This window comes from Ambystoma mexicanum, chromosome 12, assembly GCF_040938575.1.
Source record: "Ambystoma mexicanum isolate Mex_15411 chromosome 12, UKY_AmexF1_1, whole genome shotgun sequence".
In the NCBI taxonomy this organism is placed as follows: domain Eukaryota; kingdom Metazoa; phylum Chordata; class Amphibia; order Caudata; family Ambystomatidae; genus Ambystoma; species Ambystoma mexicanum.
In genome coordinates, this window is record NC_090936.1 from 1,076,972,283 (window position 1) to 1,076,990,146 (window position 17,864).

The window sequence follows — 17,864 nt, forward strand, 5'->3', positions numbered from 1 at the left end:
CATGGCCCACCGGTGGCAGAGGCAGGCTTTGATGCTAGCGGGGGTGGAGGGCTCCTCATTGCCCACCGGTGACAGAGGCTGGCTTTGATGCCAGCGGGGGTGGAGGGCTCCTCATGGCCCACCGGTGGCAGAGGCAGGCTTTGATGCCAGTGGGGGTGAAGGGCTCCTCATGGCCCACCTGTGGCAGAGGCAAGCTTTGATGCCAGCGGGGGTGGAGGGCTCCTCATGGCCCACCTGTGGGAGAGGCAGGATTTGATGCCAGCGGGGGTGGAGGGCTCCTCATTGCCCACCTGTGGCAGAGGCAGGCTTTGTTGCCAGCAGGGGTGGAGGGCTCCTCATGGCCCACCGGTGGCAGATGCAGGCTTTGATGCCAGCGGGGGTGGAGGGCTCCTCATTGCCCACCTGTCGCAGAGGCAGGCTTTAATGCCAGCAGGGGGTCTAGGGCTCCTCATGGCCCACTGCTGGCAGAGGCAAGCTTTGATGCCAGTGGGGGTGGAGGACTCCTCATTGCCCACCTGTGGCAAAGGCAGGCTTTGTTGCCAGCAGGGGTGGAGGGCTCCTCATGGCCCACCGGTGGCAGAGGCAAGCTTTGATGCCAGCGGGGGTGGAGGGCTCCTCATGGCCCACCTGTGGCAGAGGCAAGCTTTGATGCCAGAGGGGGTGGAGGGCTCCTCATTGCCCACCTGTGGCAAAGGCAGGCTTTGTTGCCAGCAGGGGTGGAGGGCTCCTCATGGCCCACCGGTGGCAGATGCAGGCTTTGATGCCAGCGGGGGTGGAGGGCTCCTCATTGCCCACCTGTGGCAGAGGCAGGCTTTAATGCCAGCAGGGGGTCTAGGGCTCCTCATGGCCCACCGCTGGCAGAGGCAAGCTTTGATGCCAGCGGGGGTGGAGGGCTCCTCATTGCCCACCTGTGGCAGAGGCAGGCTTTAATGCCAGCAGGGGGTGGAGGGATCCTCATGGGCCTACCAGTGGCAGAGGCAAGCTTTCATGCCAGAGTGGGTGGAGGTCTCCTCATGGCCCACCGCTGGCAGAGGCAGGCTTTGATGCCAGCGTGGGTGGAGGGCTCCTCATGGCCCACCTGTGGCAGAGGCAGGCTTTGTTGCCAGCGGGGGTGGAGGGCTCCTCCTGGCCCACCGGTGGCAGAGGCAGGCTTTGATGCCAGCGGGGGTGGAGGGCTCCTCATGGCCCACCGGTGGCAGAGGCAGGCTTTGATGCTAGCGGGGGTGGAGGGCTCCTCATGGCCCGCCTGTGGCAGAGGCAGGCTTTGATGCCAGCGGGGGTGGAGGGCTCCTCATGGCCCACCGGTGGCAGAGGTTGGCTTTGATGCCAGCGGGGGTGGAGGGCTCCTCATTGCCCACCGGTGGCAGAGGCTGGCTTTGATGCCAGCGGGGGTGGAGGGCTCCTCATGGCCCACCGGTGGCAGAGGCAGGCTTTGATGCCAGCGGGGGGGGGGGCTCCTCATGGCCCACCTGTGGCAGAGGCAGGCTTTGATGCCAGCGGGGGTGGAGGGCCAGCAGGGGGTCTAAGGCTCCTCATGGCCCTACCGGTGGCAGAGGCAGCCCACCGGTGGCAGAGGCAAGCTTTGATGCCAACGGGGGTGGAGGGCTCCTCATGGCCCACCTGTGGCAGAGGCAGGCTTTGATGCCAGCGGGGGTGGAGGGCTCCTCAATGCCCACCGGTGGCAGAGGCAGACTTTGATGCCAGCGGGGGTGGAGGGCTCCTCATGGCCCACCGGTGGCAGAGGCTGGCTTTGATGCCAGCAGGGGGTGGAGGGCTCCTCACGGTCCACCGGTGGCAGAGGCCGGCTTTAATGCCAGCAGGGGGTGGAGGGCTCCTCATGGGCCTACCGGTGGCAGAGTCAAGCTTTCATGCCAGAGGGGGTGGCGGTCTCCTCATGGCCCACCGCTGGCAGAGGCAGGCTTTAATGGCAGCAGGGGGTCTAGGGCTCCTCATGGCCCTACCGGTGGCAGAGGCAGGCTTTGATGCCAGCGGGGGTGGAGGGCTCCTCATGGCCCTCCGGTGGCAGAGCCAGGCTTTGATGCCAGCGGGGGTGGAGGGCTCCTCATGGCCCACCGGTGGCAGAGGTTGGCTTTGATGCCAGCGGGGGTGGAGGGCTCCTCATTGCCCACCGGTGGCAGAGGCTGGCTTTGATGCCAGTGGTGGTGGAGGGCTACTCATGGCCCACCGGTGGCAGAGGCAGGCTTTGATGCCAGCGGGGATGGAGGGCTCCTCATGGCCCACCTGTGGCAGAGGCAGGCTTTGTTGCTAGCAGGGGTGGAGGGCTCCTCATGGCCCACCGGTGGCAGAGGCTGGCTTTAATGCCAGCAGGGGGTGGGGGGCTCCTCATGGCCCACCGGTGGCATAGGCAGGCTTTGTTGCCAGCAGGGGTGGAGGGTTCCTCATGGCCCACCTGTGGCAGAGGCAGGCTTTGATGCCAGCAGGGGCGGAGGGCTCCCCATGGCCCACCGGTGGCAGTAGCAGGCTTTGTTGCCAGCAGGGGTGGAGGGCTCCTCATGGCCCACCTGTGGCATTTGATGCCAGCGGGGGTGGAGGGCTCCTCATGGCCCACTGGTGGCAGAGGCTGGCTTTAATGCCAGCGGGGGTGGAGGGCTCCTCATGGCCCACCTGTGGCAGAGGCAGGCTTTGATGCCAGCGCGGGTGGAGGGCTCCTCATGGTCCACCTGAGGCAGAGGCAGGCTTTGATGCCAGCGGGGGTGGAGGGCTCCTCATGGCCCACCTGCTGCAGAGGCGGGCTTTGTTGCCAGCGGGGGTGGAGGGCTCCTCATGGCCCACCTGCGGCAGAGGCAAGCTTTGATGCCAGCGGGGGTGGAGGGCTCCTCATGGCCCACCGGTGGCAGAGGCAGGCTTTGATGCCAGCGGGGGCGGAGGGCTCCTCATGGCCCACCGGTGGCAGAGGCTGGCTTTGATGCCAGCGGGGGTGGAGGGCTCCTCATGGCCCACCGGTGGCAGAGGCAGGCTTTGGTGCCAGCGGGGGTGGAGGGCTCCTCTTGGCCCACCGGTGGCAGAGGAAAGCTTTGATGCCAGCGGGGGTGGAGGGCTCCTCATGGCCCACCTGTGGCAGAGGCAGGCTTTGATGCCAGCGGGGGTGGAGGGCTCCTCATTGCCCACCTGTGGCAGAGGCAGGCTTTGATTCCAGCGGGGGTGGAGGGCTCCTCATGGCCCACCTGTGGCAGAGGCAAGCTTTAATGCCAGCAGGGGGTGGAGGGCTCCTCATTGCCCACCTGTGGCAGAGGCCGGCTTTGATGCCAGCGGGGGTGGAGGGCTCCTCATGGCTCACCGGTGGCAGAGGCAGGCTTTGATGCCAGCAGGGGTGGAGGGCTCCTCATGGCCCACCCGTGGCAGAGGCAGGCTTCGATGCCAGTAGGGGTGGAGGGCTCCTCATGGCCCACCGCTGGCAGACGCAGGCTTCGATGCCAGCGGGGCTGGAGGGCTCCTCATGGCCCACCGGTGGCAGAGGCAGGCTTTGATGCCAGCGGGGGTGGAGGGCTCCTCATTGCCCACCGGTGGCAGAGGCTGGCTTTGATGCCGGCGGTGGTGGAGGGCTACTCATGGCCCACCGGTGGCAGAGGCAGGCTTTGATGCCAGCGGGGGTGGAGGGCTCCTCATGGCCCACCTGTGGCAGAGGCAGGCTTTGAAGCCAGCGGGGGTGGAGGGCTCCTCATGGCCCACCGGTGGCAGAGGCAGGCTTTAATGCCAGCAGGGGGTCTAGGGCTCCTCATGGCCCTACCGGTGGCAGAGGCTGGCTTTGATGCCAGCGCGGGTAGAGGGCTCCTCATGGCCCACCGGTGGCAGAGGCTGGCTTTGATGCCATCGTGGGTGGATGGCTCCTCATGGCCCACCGGTGGCAGAGGCTGGCTTTGATGCCAGCCGGGGTGGAGGGCTCCTCATGGCCCACCGGCGGCAGAGGCAGGCTTTAATGCCAGCAGGGCGCGTATGGCTCCTCATGGCCCTACAGGTGGCAGATGCAAGCTTTCATGCCAGAGGGAGTGAGGACTCCTCAACGCCCACCGGTGGCAGAGGCAGGCTTTGATGCCAGCGGGGGTGGAGGGCTCCTCATGGCCCACCTGTGGCAGAGGTAGGCTTTGATGCCAGCGGGGGTGGAGGGCTCCTCATGGCCCACCGGTGGCAGAGGCTGGCTTTGATGCCAGCGGGGGTGGAGGCTCCTCATGGCCCACCGGTGGCAGAGGCAGGCTTTGATGCCAGCGGGGGTGGAGGGCTCCTCATGGCCCACTGGTGGCAGAGGCAGGCTTTGATGCCAGCAGGGGTGGAGGGCTCCTCATGGCTCACCTGTGGCAGAGGCAGGCTTTGTTGCTAGCAGGGGTGGAGGGCTCCTCATGGCCCACCGGTGGCAGAGGCAAGCTTTGATGCCAGCGGGGGTGGAGGGCTCCTCATGGCCCACCGGTGGCAGAGGCTGGCTTTAATGCCAGCAGGGGGTGGGGGGCTCCTCATGGCCCACCGGTGGCAGAGGCAGGCTTTGTTGCCAGCAGGGGTGGAGGGCTCCTCATGGCCCACCTGTGGCAGAGGCAGGCTTTGATGCCAGCAGGGGTGGAGGGCTCCTCATGGCCCACCGGTGGCAGTAGCAGGCTTTGTTGCCAGTGGGGGTGGAGGGCTCCTCATGGCCCACCTGTGGCAAAGGCAGGCTTTGATGCCAGCGGGGGTGGAGGGCTCCTCATGGTCCACCTGAGGCAGAGGCAGGCTTTGATGCCAGCGGGGGTGGAGGGCTCCTCATGGCCCACCTGCGGCAGAGGCGGGCTTTGTTGCCAGCGGGGGTGGAGGGCTCCTCATGGCCCACCTGCGGCAGAGGCAAGCTGTGATGCCAGCGGGGGTGGAGGGCTCCTCATGGCCCACCGGTGGCAGAGGCAGGCTTTGATGCCAGCGGGGGTGGAGGGTTCCTCATGGCCCACCGGTGGCAGAGGCAGGCTTTGGTGCCAGCGGGGGTGGAGGGCTCCTCTTGGCCCACCGGTGGCAGAGGCAAGCTTTGATGCCAGCGGGGGTGGAGGGCTCCTCATGGCCCACCTGTGGCAGAGGCAGGCTTTGATGCCAGCGGGGGTGGAGGGCTCCTCATTGCCCACCTGTGGCAGAGGCAGGCTTTGATGCCAGCGGGGGTGGAGGGCTCCTCATGGCCCACCGGTGGCAGAGGCAAGCTTTGATGCCAGCGGGGGTGGAGGGCTCCTCATGGCCCACCGGTGGCAGAGGCTGGCTTTGATGCCAGCGGGGGTGGAGGGCTCCTCATTGCCCACCTGTGGCAGAGGCAGGCTTTGATGCCAGCGGGGGGTGGAGGGCTCCTCATTGCCCACCTGTGGCAGAGGCCGGCTTTGATGCCAGCGGGGGTGGAGGGCTCCTCATGGCCCACCTGCGGCAGATGCAGGCTTTAATGCCAGCAGGGGGTCTAGGGCTCCTCATGGCTCACCGGTGGCAGAGGCAGGCTTTGATGCCAGCAGGGGTGGAGGGCTCCTCATGGCCCACCGGTGGCAGAGGCAGGCTTCGATGCCAGTAGGGGTGGAGGGCTCCTCATGGCCCACCGCCGGCAGAGGCAGGCTTTGATGCCAGCGGGGCTGGAGGGCTCCTCATGGCCCACCGGTGGCAGAGGCAGGCTTTGATGCCAGAGGGGGTGAAGGGCTCCTCATGGCCCACCGGTGGCAGAGGCAGGCTTTGATGCCAGCGGGGGGGGAGGGCTCCTCATGGCCCACCGGTGGCAGATTCAGGCTTTGATGCCAGAGGGGGTGCAGGGCTCCTCATGGCCCACCGGTGGCAGAGGCAGGCTTTGGTGCCAGCAGAGGTGGAGGGCTCCTCATGGCCCACCGGTGGCAGAGGCAGGCTTTGATGCCAGCGGGGGTGGAGGGCTCCTCATGGCCCACCGGTGGCAGAGGCAGGCTTTGATGCCAGATGGGGTGGAGGGCTCCTCATGGCCCACCGGTGGCAGAGGCAGGCTTTAATGCCAGCGGGGGTGGAGGGCTCCTCATGGCCCACCGGTGGCAGAGGCAGGCTTTAATGCCAGCGGGGGTGGAGGGCTCCTCATGGCCCTACCGGTGGCAGAGGCTGGCTTTGATGCCAGCGGGGGTGGAGGGCTCCTCATGGCCCTACCGGTGGCAGAGGCAGGCTTTGATGCCAGCGGGTGTGGACGGCTCCTCATGGCCCTATCGGTGGCAGAGGCAGGCTTTAATGCCAGCAGGGGGTGGAGGGCTCCTCATGGCCCACCGGTGGCAGAGGCTGGATTTGATGCTAGAGGGTGTGGAGGGCTCCTCATGGCCCACCGGTGTCAGAGGCAGGCTTTAATGCCAACAGGGGGTCTAGGGCTCCTCATGGCCCTACCGGTGGCAGAGGCAGGCTTTGGTGCCAGCGGGGGTGGAGGGCTCCTCATGGCCCACCAGTGAGAAGTGACGTGTCCAGACTCTTTTGACTGGGGTGGCCCAAGTGGGGGCACTGACTTATGCAGGGGTGGCATGAAGTACGAGCACGCAAACAGATCATGATCATAGTTAGGATAATGGGGTGGCACCTGGAGTGGCCAATCAGATTCCAGGGATAGCAAGTGCCACCCCATGCCACTCCCTGGACACGCCCCTGCCGGTTAGCACCAATGATTTACTACACCGGCGGTGGCAGCGCTGCACATCAGTTCTGAAAGGAGACGGTCAGGGGTGACCACTACCCCACACTCCACCTTACCTCCAGTACTGTTGCTCAGTCGTAGGAACGCGGTGGCTTTATAGTGCTACTGAAAAAGAGAACTGCATCCCCCGTGGGCATGGTGTCTGTCTGTATAGGACTGTCTCTTTTTGGGGGCGATATAGCTCAGTGAGTTGAGCGCTCATTGTAGAGGTCTGTGTTTAATTGTATGTGATTTAGCTCAGTCCCAGCAGGGCTGCCTTTTATCAAACTGAGAGCATAGGAAACTAGGGGAGAGGTGGGCGGCTTGGTGTTGGCTTTGCTGACTAGGAGTGATGGGAATGTTGTCCAAAACATGTGAAGTGCCAATGGCATATGGTAATGTCTGATAGAAGAGGTATATGCCTCCTCAATACAATGAGTAACTCATGCGCGCTCCTTTACTCATTTTCCATTTCCTGGTTTATTATGTGACGTGTTAAAAACAATTCAGACTGGAATGTTTTACTCATTATTTCACAACTGTGGATGAGAATACCACTGTAGATCACTCTTTTGAAACATCAGAAGAGAGTGCCTTTGTTCTAGGTAGCACGGGTAGCATAGCCCAGTGGCAACGCACCCATCTTGGAAACAAGATGACACAGAACAACACAGGTTCGAATCCCTGGTCTGCACTTCGAAACCTCTTCGGTATTAAGTGTGTTATAAATAATCAATTATAATACAAAATTAATGATTTAAAAAATCCTCACGTGTTATGTTTCGGCAACAATTCCTGTTAACATGTTTTTAGAACTCCGCTACCCACTGCCATGGGGATCCATGCCAGAAGTTCTCTTGGTTAGTGACTCAAGCATTGCAGGTTGGCAGGTTTTAGGCAGAGAAAGAGCAGCCCATTGCTCCATTCCTTGGTTCTACTCATGCAGTCAGCTCCTGCTTAGCAACCTAGCATCATCAGTGCGCCTGGAAGGTTGCCTGAGCAACAGGATCTAAGAGGGTGGGGCATAGCTGAACAGCATGATGGGAAGCGCATGTTCTTTTAAAGGCACCATCACAATGGACTGAGATCCGCTTCTTACTGCAATCCTCAGTAGAGAGGCCATGGGATATATAAGCAAAACAAAAGAGGTGATGGCTGGAAGGGTTTGAAATAATCTTAATCTCTGGCATTGCTCTGGGCAACCCTCCAGACCATCGTTCTCCCGCTTCCAGGCCATTACAGAAGGGGAAAGATCATATGCAAATCAGGCTTGTTCCCACCCTAAAGAGGGCAGTCCAACCTTAACTGCTTGGGCACATTCCTTCTGCACGAGGCCACGAGCATCCCCAAACATGTTTCACCTCATTTGGCCTCATCAGTGAGGAGCAGCTTGGGTCTCTAAACCCAGCAGGCATGGCACCCACGTCTCGACATACCCGTCCCACTCAGGGTGACTAAAGCAAAACAAAAGAGGTGATGGCTGGATGGTTTCAAATAGATAAGTACATTGGGACTATCATGCCCCGGGTAGGAATGAGGCACACTAGTGTGGGTAGGGCGAGCGCGTCAGTACCACTGCAGTGCAGGCCGACCGTGTTCTGTCAAGGGATAGTAGGTGTTGCCTCTCAGTCCTCTCACTTATTCTTACACTCTTCTTACACTCTTCTTACACTCTTCTTACACTCTCATGAGAAGTTGTCTGAGAACCACAGCTGCCATGTGGGAGAACATCAAATATTGCACTCCTTCCCATTTCTTCCCCTATCTCCAATGCTTAGTTTCCATTTGGCTAAAGGATCCTCTTGCCTGGATCCACTTGGGTCAATGCCTTAAGGCCAGAGCTCAGATGATCTGAAGTGACATCACATTTTGTGGTGTGATGAAATATTCTTATAGGGTGAGTCAGGCTGCATTGCACTTACACCGGCAATATCACTGCGGCAACCAAACACGACGCTCAGCAGAAAGGCTTCACTCCTGCAGTCAGGCAGCATCCCAGGACATCTTTGTGGCGTAGCTGCGGTGTCGGCGCAGTGTGACACCAGAGATGCAAGCAGAGTCCTCCTACTTCTCCATAATGAGGTAGAGTGGACGGGGCAACGTTCTACCAGGATTCGAGGGATAGAGAGCAAAGGGGGCCTTAGAAGGAGGCATAGTGTGGGGTCCCCAAAACAGCAGAGAGTTAAAGGGAAAAGACACCGACTGGCACGTAAAGTCCAGCATGATCAAGATATTTCTTAAGCAGCAGTGACATACATATATACAATCCAGGACCCTCCTTAGAAATCAAGCATCGGCAATACCAACAGTTGGGGCTTTTGCATAGGAATGGCAAAGCCACTTGCCAGGTACTGCCATACTGTTAGTAACTGGTTATTGATGGTAGCAGGTGCAAAATGCTGAGAATACCTGGGCATCTAATAGCAGTACCTAATACTTATACATAAGCCAAAGCTTCTGGCTTTGCCAATGCTTGTTTTTAACAGGACTTTAGGGAAGGACAAGCATAGTGATTATAAATCAAGCGGGTGAAAGCAGACCTGGTTAAGACATTTCTATTACACCAGTATCACGTCCGCAGCCCCAATTAACTCATTAACTCTCAGAAGACTGCTTTGAAAACATACTGGCAGGCTCTTCCATTGCAAAGTTTGATGGTAAGGCTTGAATAAAGCAAACTCAAAGAGTTCCCACAAAGAGGTGTTTTGGGTGGGGAAAGGCAGGAACTGGGTGGGAATGGCGATAGGGATCAGCATGGTCATGTGTAGTCAATGGGTGGGCAAATAACCAAACAACAATTACAAGCTCTGTGTCCCTGCTCATATGCCATTGCTCCCTATCTGTACTCTAATGCAATAGTTTTAGCCTATCGGTGGCGCTAGCCCAAACTAAACATGTCTAGAGCGACTTTCGGACCCTGCACACTCACAGCCGGGCACGTTCACGAGACTTTTCTGTCACTGTCTAATGTCCTTTCCATGTGACAGGTCCCAGAACACAGCAGCTGTCCCCGTGCTGCAGGTAGGACACCTGTCCCCCTTCCCTGACTTTGCAGAGTTATGTGCTCCTAATTATAAAACAGTAGTTCCTTTTGCAGACCTTCTTGGAGCGTAAAATGTCAACTTGAAGAAATTAAAAATGCAAATGACGGCGTCTAATTAACCAGTTGACAGCAGAACACAGCTGCACATGACAGTGACTGATTGCCGCCCTCAAACCTTGACCACTTTAGACCTGGGATTACACAAGGGAAGCAGAACCTCAGTAATAGCAACTTGTAGTTGCTATTACTGAGTAATGCTGGCGTGGAAACGCTCACTCACCTAAGCACGCTGGAGAAGCAGCAAAGCACCCAAAACCCTTAACTGTTGGGCTGGATAGTAGAATGGCAGCTGCATTCCTGGATCGCTGCCCTTCTCCTACACCCTGCCCAGTAAATGCAACCGACAGGCCTCGCTGAGTTGAAAAGACACGCTGAGCTGAAAGGGCACAGGAAGTGCTTGAGCTGAAAGGGCACAGGAAGTGCTTGAGCTGAAAGGGCACAGGAAGTGCTTGATCCACTCACCGCCCGGTTCGGCACTTGATTAGAAACCATGTGCACAGCCATACTTGAAATCTGCGTTAGCAGATCTTGGGCCTCTTTACGAGTCTGGCCGTAGCCGTGCCTGTAACAAAGGTACGGCTGCCGCCGGACCCGTGATTTTACTGGCACCTGCGCCTGGTCAATTACCGGGTCATGCCGAGGTCAGCTGACCGGGCCATTGCCCATTCGCGGGTGCCGGCAATAAGGGACTCTCAATTCGGCCCCATAGGGGTGAATGGGAATGGGGAGCTCGGATGCACCGGCACCATTTATAACGGTGCTGGTGCATCCACAAGTTGTGCTTGTGGGTGCCGCACTGCCCGCCAGGATGGACCTGGTGGATAGAGCTAGACCCGTGAGCACAACTCGTAGTATGGCTGTACGGTAGCAATTGTGCAGGTAGCGATACCGGCGCCATTGCTGCCTTACCACCATACTTGTAATGAGCCCCATTGTCCTGAGAGATGGCCAATTCGCAGGAGAGCCTTCTCATCCAGTTCCTCGAATCTACCATTTCTTTCCCTGCAGTGGGCTGCAATGGGGAGTTGTTGTTGCTAACTGCAGCGAGATGGGGATGCTGGGTGAACTGCCCGTGATGATGTAAGCGAGGTGGCATTCAGCTTTACTGACAGCATGTGAGTTCATGCTCGTGTAAGCTTTAAACATACTCTGCGCATTATGGTCAGCGTTCAAGTCCTAAAGTGGAGCGGACTCATTAACATACCAATTGAATGTGGTGTCACCAGAAATTAGCATATCAACTTCCCCTCTGAAAAAAGTGGGGGGACTCCGCCCACCTGCATGTACCCTCGACTTCAGCCGTGATTATGTTGTGTCACGCAGCAGAGATGTAACGAGAACTACAATGTACCAAGGGGGGGCATCTTGACAAGGATGAGGGCTTGCACCTCGGTCTTTATCTGATAGGTTATTTATAATACGCTTAATTCCCAGAGGTTTCTAAGCGCGGACCCGGGTTTCAAACCTGTGTTGCTCTGTGTCGTCTTGCTTCTAAGTCGAGCGCGTTGCCCCTGAGCTATCCTCCAGAGACTTCTATGATTACAGTGTATATTGCAGGATTCTGAATGGACAGTTGGTGTAATTGATTGGGACACAAGCATTGTTTCTTGAGTGTTTCCAGCTTTTTCTGGATTGATCTTGAACAGAAATTGAGTTTGGGTGAATTTCAGTCTTCATCCCTGGAAGTGGTGTTAGATTGCCAACAAGCTTCAAAGATAGCTTGTCAATTACAACAAAGTATTTTGACCATGGGCCCGATTCATGCACATTTGTGCATGGTTTAAAGTGACTTTGCACTTCTGAAGAGTGACTTTGCACTGCTGACACAAACCCTGATTCATGGAACTGTGCAAAGTGTATTTTTGCAGTGCAAAGTCATGTTGTACTGCAAAAATGACTTTGTACTGACTTTCCACTAACTTTACATTGAAAAAATGCACTTTGAATCAGGGTTTGTGTCGGCAGTGCAAAGTCACTTTTCAGCAGTGCAAAAAATGGCATGAATCTGGCCCTATAGGTGTAACCAAAGCTCATCTTCTGGGCGGGAGGAAAGTTCAGTGGCAACGCAATGCCTTTGTCTTGGATTTGAATCCCAGTCCCCTCTTAGAGACTGGTCTCTGGTAGTAAGCACTTAATAAAAGATTAAATAATGTAACCATATTCCATATTTTAATCCTTCCTTTGGGATTCTCCATTTGTCCTTGATATCACATGAGCCAGTCCTGGTGGAATGTGTAAGTTTCACCAAGTGATCGTTCAGTGGCAACAAGATGAATATTTAGTGATTGACAACTTGAGTGTTAAAAAAAAACACTCCAGTGTTTAAAGTACATGGTTTCAACAAACTTGACCATATATTCAAGATACACGAGCGAGTCCATGGAGTAGTAGAAGAAATACGGGTTCTAGTTCAAGGCTTGCTTACCCAAACGACAGGAATACAAAATTCTTGTTCAGGCTGCTATTGTGCTGGAAATCTCCCACGCAGAATAAATTAATTCAAACATTTCCAGCAATCGCGGACACTTATAACATTAAGTCTGTTCATGCCGAAAATGTTATATCAGTAAAAAATTTTTTAAAAAAACATTTATTTAAAAGAGAGTTCAAGTGATCAGATTTAAAGCAACAGAACCCTTGAAATTCAGCGGCTGTGGGAAGTGATGGCCAATTAACTTGGCATATCAGTCTTTGGAATACCCACATTTGACCACACTGTCACATTAACATTGACATGTGAAATTATTATCAAGTGGCTAAACCACGTGAAACTGCAGGTGTACATTTCAGCACTTCCACAGCACCCTTTTGTTTTAGCACTCGCTATAATTACTATTAGGAAGGACACGAGAAAGCTTTGTATGCAAATTAGGTTTAATATGTTTCTGACCCTTGAGATTATAGCACTATGTAGGCTGATCCCCAGATCTAATAGGGTTTGTAGATTATGTGACCTGGCCCCCAAAATGTTATGAACACACATAGAAAGGAATGTAATCATGAGAGGGAACACCAAACTCACAATTCCATAATCTCAGATAAAAATATCTACGTGTATTTTTCAACAAGAATTAATGAAGCATACACATGTACACATAGTAATTCATTGTGATACAACATTTCACCCTGTAAGTCGTTGTAATACAATATTTTGAAACATGGCAAGACATAATATACATTAATGGGAGATAACAGACATATACACATAATATGTGGCATCATACATTTCGGATGACTAACATTATATCAATCGATAAACTTCCAAACTCAGTCTTTAGATGTGTCAACAATATCAGTTATATTGTCTCAAAACCCAACATGTTTCTGTCCATGATACTCTCAATATAGGACATTCCTCAGAGGTGCATTCCTTGTATATCTCCTATTTGAAAAATCCAAATTTTCTAGAAATGTTCTTCCGTTTTTCAATTCCATTCATATGTCCCCAATAGGCCAATGTTACAGACCTAACAATTCACAAGACAAATAATTAGATGGCTGGCCGTGCCACAGTGTTCCAAAGAATTAAAACGTGATAAAACTTATAAAAACACAAAGTAAGGTTCACAAAAAATTACCCATATTATATTTAATTGGATTTAATGTACCCTCCTCCATACAAACTCTTGATACCTACAATTATTGACTCCTGGCAAGGGAACCTCCTAATTGATAGGTACATGGTTCAATCATGTCAAACGTTACAACATCTGTTTATCAAATGTAATTGTCTTAAGAAAGAATATGTGTATGGTTTTTAGGAGTTGTTCTGATCGAGAATTTTAACAGTCCTGCAAATATTGTTAAAATGTATAGCTATTTGTTTCGTATTAGATGTTATTTGCCCATCTGGAACTTTCTTTGTGAATTACATTAATGAATATCTTTTTTGTTTTACCATGCATGTATTTTGTTGTTTGTGATATTATATATGGGATAAAGTACCCTGTACCATAAGTTATAAAGCTATTTTAAGTCACTGAGGAGTTCTGTGACCAAATAGGGGAATGAGGCCGGAGGCCAAGTTCCCATATAAGGTCATGGATCTCAAGGGTCACTTTCAATATCCTTTTTTAGGGGGTATTGTATTCCTTATAGTACATGGCCACACAGTCATTTCATGTACTACCTCGGCTTGTGCCTAATGTAAGATATCTTCCATTTGCTGAAACATATAATCAATATAGCATCTGTTTGGTTAAACAAACAAATAAATTACGAAAATACAGTCCGTAATGTATTGTAGAAAAATAGTTCACACAGTTTAATAAGATGTATGCTCTAAAATTAACAATACCATGCAGATTCTTGTTCACGTGTGTTAAAATTCAGCAGTGCACGAATGAAACATCCTACCTGAAACAGTTCCTTGTCAATAAATGGCTGTAAAGTGACAAAGAAAACTCTTCTGCAAGCAAGGAATTTGAAAAGATTTTCACGGCTTTACTTAGGTGGTGCCGTGACAGCTGGAATTCTCCCTGCTGGCTGAAGCAGCTGGCATTTTTGTGTCACAACTGACGTGTAATAACTGCAGTTGTGATATCATTTTCTTATTACAGGTCACATTGTGATGTCACAACTAGCTTGTAACAGGAACATTATTTCCAGTCTTTTTGACAGATATTGCAGGTTGCCATGTATTATATTGTATCACATGTGTGTAAGGTTCGCATTAAAACCAATTCACAATTAAAAATAAAACAATATTTAATTAGCTATCTAAGCAAGTGTTAATGCCTAGATTAGCTTGGAATATCCAGGCACCTGATTATGATACCCGTGCAGGAATGCCAATCTCAGAGTCATGCCTGTGTCTGATTGGAATATCCTAACCAGCCGGAACAGAAGGAAATCCCTCGTTCTGATTGCAAGCGGTTTCCAATGTCCTTTGCTAAGAGGAAAGGCCACCAGGGGTGGGTGGAGTGCTGTCAAGTGGGTGTCAGATTTAGAATAGCGCTATAGTGCTCTCAACTAATGAAGGCTAGCGCCTGAGGGCAATCGCTGTGCTATCAAATCACACCTCACAATGCTGCACTGTTACGTACTGTTCGAGACTTTTTAGGGAAAAGATGTTGCAAAAAATCCTGTTGTAATGGTTGCATGTGGTCGGACCTATATTTCATTGGATGCATTTGCAATCTGCCCTCTTTAGGTACTACGCGGACATCGGCAAAATGCAGCCAATCAGCGACCAGGACATGAACGCGTACTTGGCTGAGCAGTCTCGCATGCACATGAATGAGTTCAACAGCATGAGCGCTCTCTCCGAGATCTACTCGTATGTGGGAAAATACAGCGAAGAGGTGAGTTTCATGATCAGCGGGCGGGGAGGTCCACTTACCACCAATTTCATTGCTGCTGTCAAAGTTATTTGGCAAAATTATAAAGCACCTAGTGCAAAGGGTGTTGGCTTCATGGAACACAGCAAGGTGGAGAGAGGTAGACAATGGTGGAAAGGGAGCATAAAGAGGCAGGGTACTACAATTACATCGAATCACAGCTAAGTAACACACACACTTCTGGGGCAACGAAGAAGAGGACAGGGTTACAATATTCACCCAATTCCTAGTTGGTGAGAGGGCAGACACCTTCCGTTCTTTGTGATATCTTAGGCGGAGGGTAATCCCAGCACCCGAGAAAAAGCATGAGTGGTTCTGACTCTGGCGGCAATGACGATAATTGCACAAAGATGGAAGAGCTCGAACATACCCACAATTCAGGATTGGCTGTGCAAGGTGTGGGAAATAGTAGCCATGGAATGGGCCACGTATGGCATGAATGGGAATGTACATTGATTCGCAAAAGACCGGGGAGAAACTCTGGCCTTCCTCAAAGATGACTTTAGGGCTGTTTGGTGCCCCCAACGCCTCAAACTCCTAGACTTGCAATGAACTCTTTGGGACCGCACAATCCGACGCCGATTCAAGAAGGACTTTTTGCTTGCCTCTGGGGTTGGGGGGGTGGGGGTGGAGGGTCGTAGGGGGACAATTTGTGGAAATGTTTTAAAAAGAAAGATAAAAAAAGAAACCATTAGCTGAACGTAGAGAAAGACTCCCGTTAAGAGCACACCCACCTCTGAAAGGGCAACAGCTGGTTGTCACTGAATACATCCAAATGGACGTCTTCAGCATTGGTGATCCAGTCATCCTCCGGGGATCCTGTGTTCTCTGATCAGGGCCGTCGGTCTGCTTCAGCCCAGTGCTGCAATGCAACACAGTTAGCTGCAACCACTCAGACGGATCCGCGCAATTCTTCAAAGCATTGCCGTGGCACTGGCCCCGAGACTAGGAGACCTAAGCTTTCTCTATTGCGCGCATCGCATTGGCTCCAAATTCTCTTCAGGTTGCACTTCTGCGCTCTTTTCCCAACTCTCTATGTCACATAAACCGTCCTTTTGGGACCAGAGTCACCAATTATTAATTCGCCTAATCTTTAAGATCAGCCTTGATAGGTTATTAAACAGTCTCCAGGTTTAGTGAATGGTCACCAATAGCAAACCAATGGAGTGCCCTCTCCTTAGAAATGTGAGGGGTTCCACACTCTAAGACAAGTAAAGAAGAGGTTCAAAACACCCTCGTCCATCTATCTTTCCGTTGTATTTTCCACCAATCCATATATTTCTCTCATGGACTGTGAAGCACTGTCAGAGGAAGGCTGCATTATGAATGTGTGCTCCTCTTCTTCCTGTGTGCTTCCTAGGTACTGCTGAGGTTCCCAACAACTGTTACTTGCTTTGCTCTTGAATCACTCCTGTGCCCTTTGCGTCTTGTGCCCCGGGTCTCTTCCTTTACTGATTGCCCCGCCCTGTGTCGTCGCTTGTCCTTTGTCCTCCCCTGTTCTGCTCTTGTTTTGGGTCTTTGCTTTGTTACATCATAACATTGGAACTCACAGGTTCTATTGTGGACTATGTGCTTGGAGTGAGTTTTAACTGTGGCTGCCTGACTTTAGAGAGGCGGCTCTTCTAACCAAATTAAGAAGCATTGATTTGGCGAGGCCTGTGTAAGCACTAAGGGCATGGGGAGGAAGCAGCACATTGCCTAAACACTGTTGTGGGAGGGAAGCTCATTGGGTAGGTGCTGTGGGGGGAGAGGGAATTTGTATAGGGCGATGCCAATCATTTTGGGCAACACCCTGAAAGATACGCCCTTTGAACTTGGGAGCTTCCACTGATAAAGGGAGAGGGGTGTTGGATGCAGGCTGTAAACACATGTTCTAGCACCCCCAACCCCCCGCAGTAACGCATCATTGTTTCATTGGTCCCCCTTCATTCCGCCCCTTCGCTTGGCCGCGTTTTAGGTTATGCTTTGCTCATGTTACCTTGGTCCTGCACTGTTCCTTTGCTCTGTCTCTGTTCTCTATCGCGTACTTGTAATAGCGGTGCACATGGTCCATCACTGGTGCTGTGTCCCTCATTGGTCTCGCCCGTTACCTGGCCTGGGAAGATAGCTCAGGGGCAACACGTTTGTCTTGGAAGCAAGAGAACGCGCAGCAACACAGGTTTGAATCCCGGTCTCGTGCTTAGAAACTTATCTCCGGTATTAAGCACCTTGTAAGAGATTATAATGACCTCATGTATTGCTTGCCTTTCCTTTGGCCTGTGGCTTCCCCTTGCCTCTACTTAGCCGGGACTCCAGGATTCCGTGCGAGCACCACTGGGATTTGTAATTGCTGGTGACTTCCTATACGAGTAACTCTCAGAGGTAACTCATGTGGCGGTGACCGGTAGCTTGATGTCACGTTAGGGTTCGAACCCTCTGACATTCAAAGTCCAGGACGTGGTGAGCATCTGTAAGTTGTGTAATTAAAACTGTGATGGGCAGAAGGTGTGGTTTCTTGTACTTTGGTTAACTCTTACTCAGGAGTCATAAGTGAAATGACTCTTCACTGTCCCATGCAAATCTACCCAGTGTTTGCCTGGCGGAACACCTGTGAGGCCCATTGCCACTGGCAGTGGGGTTGGCACCTTGAAAACCTGCAGCCCTCTGGAAGAACTTGGCATTAGCCTGGTGTCTATGTCTGTCCTGAATGACCATAAGGAATCACGGAAGGCTCTGCCCACTCCCGCAGTTGAGTTTGAAGGCGGCATTCCCCAAGCCATGACACCCAGGGGTGGACTGGCCTATAGACAACTCTGGAGCTTTCTCTGTA

At 53.1% G+C, this 17,864-nt stretch overlaps 1 protein-coding gene across 4 annotated transcripts in view; it reads left to right on the forward strand.

Moving 5' to 3' along the window:
* The window catches only part of PLXNA4 (plexin A4), a 1,277,179-nt gene that overhangs the window by 1,244,526 nt on the left and 14,789 nt on the right, over positions 1-17,864 (forward strand). For all 4 annotated transcript variants that reach the window (XM_069629627.1, XM_069629628.1, XM_069629629.1 and 1 more), the window contains one exon: positions 14,869-15,019. In XM_069629627.1, coding sequence (XP_069485728.1) covers positions 14,869-15,019 — 151 coding nt within the window. The remainder of the gene's footprint in view (positions 1-14,868; positions 15,020-17,864) is intronic.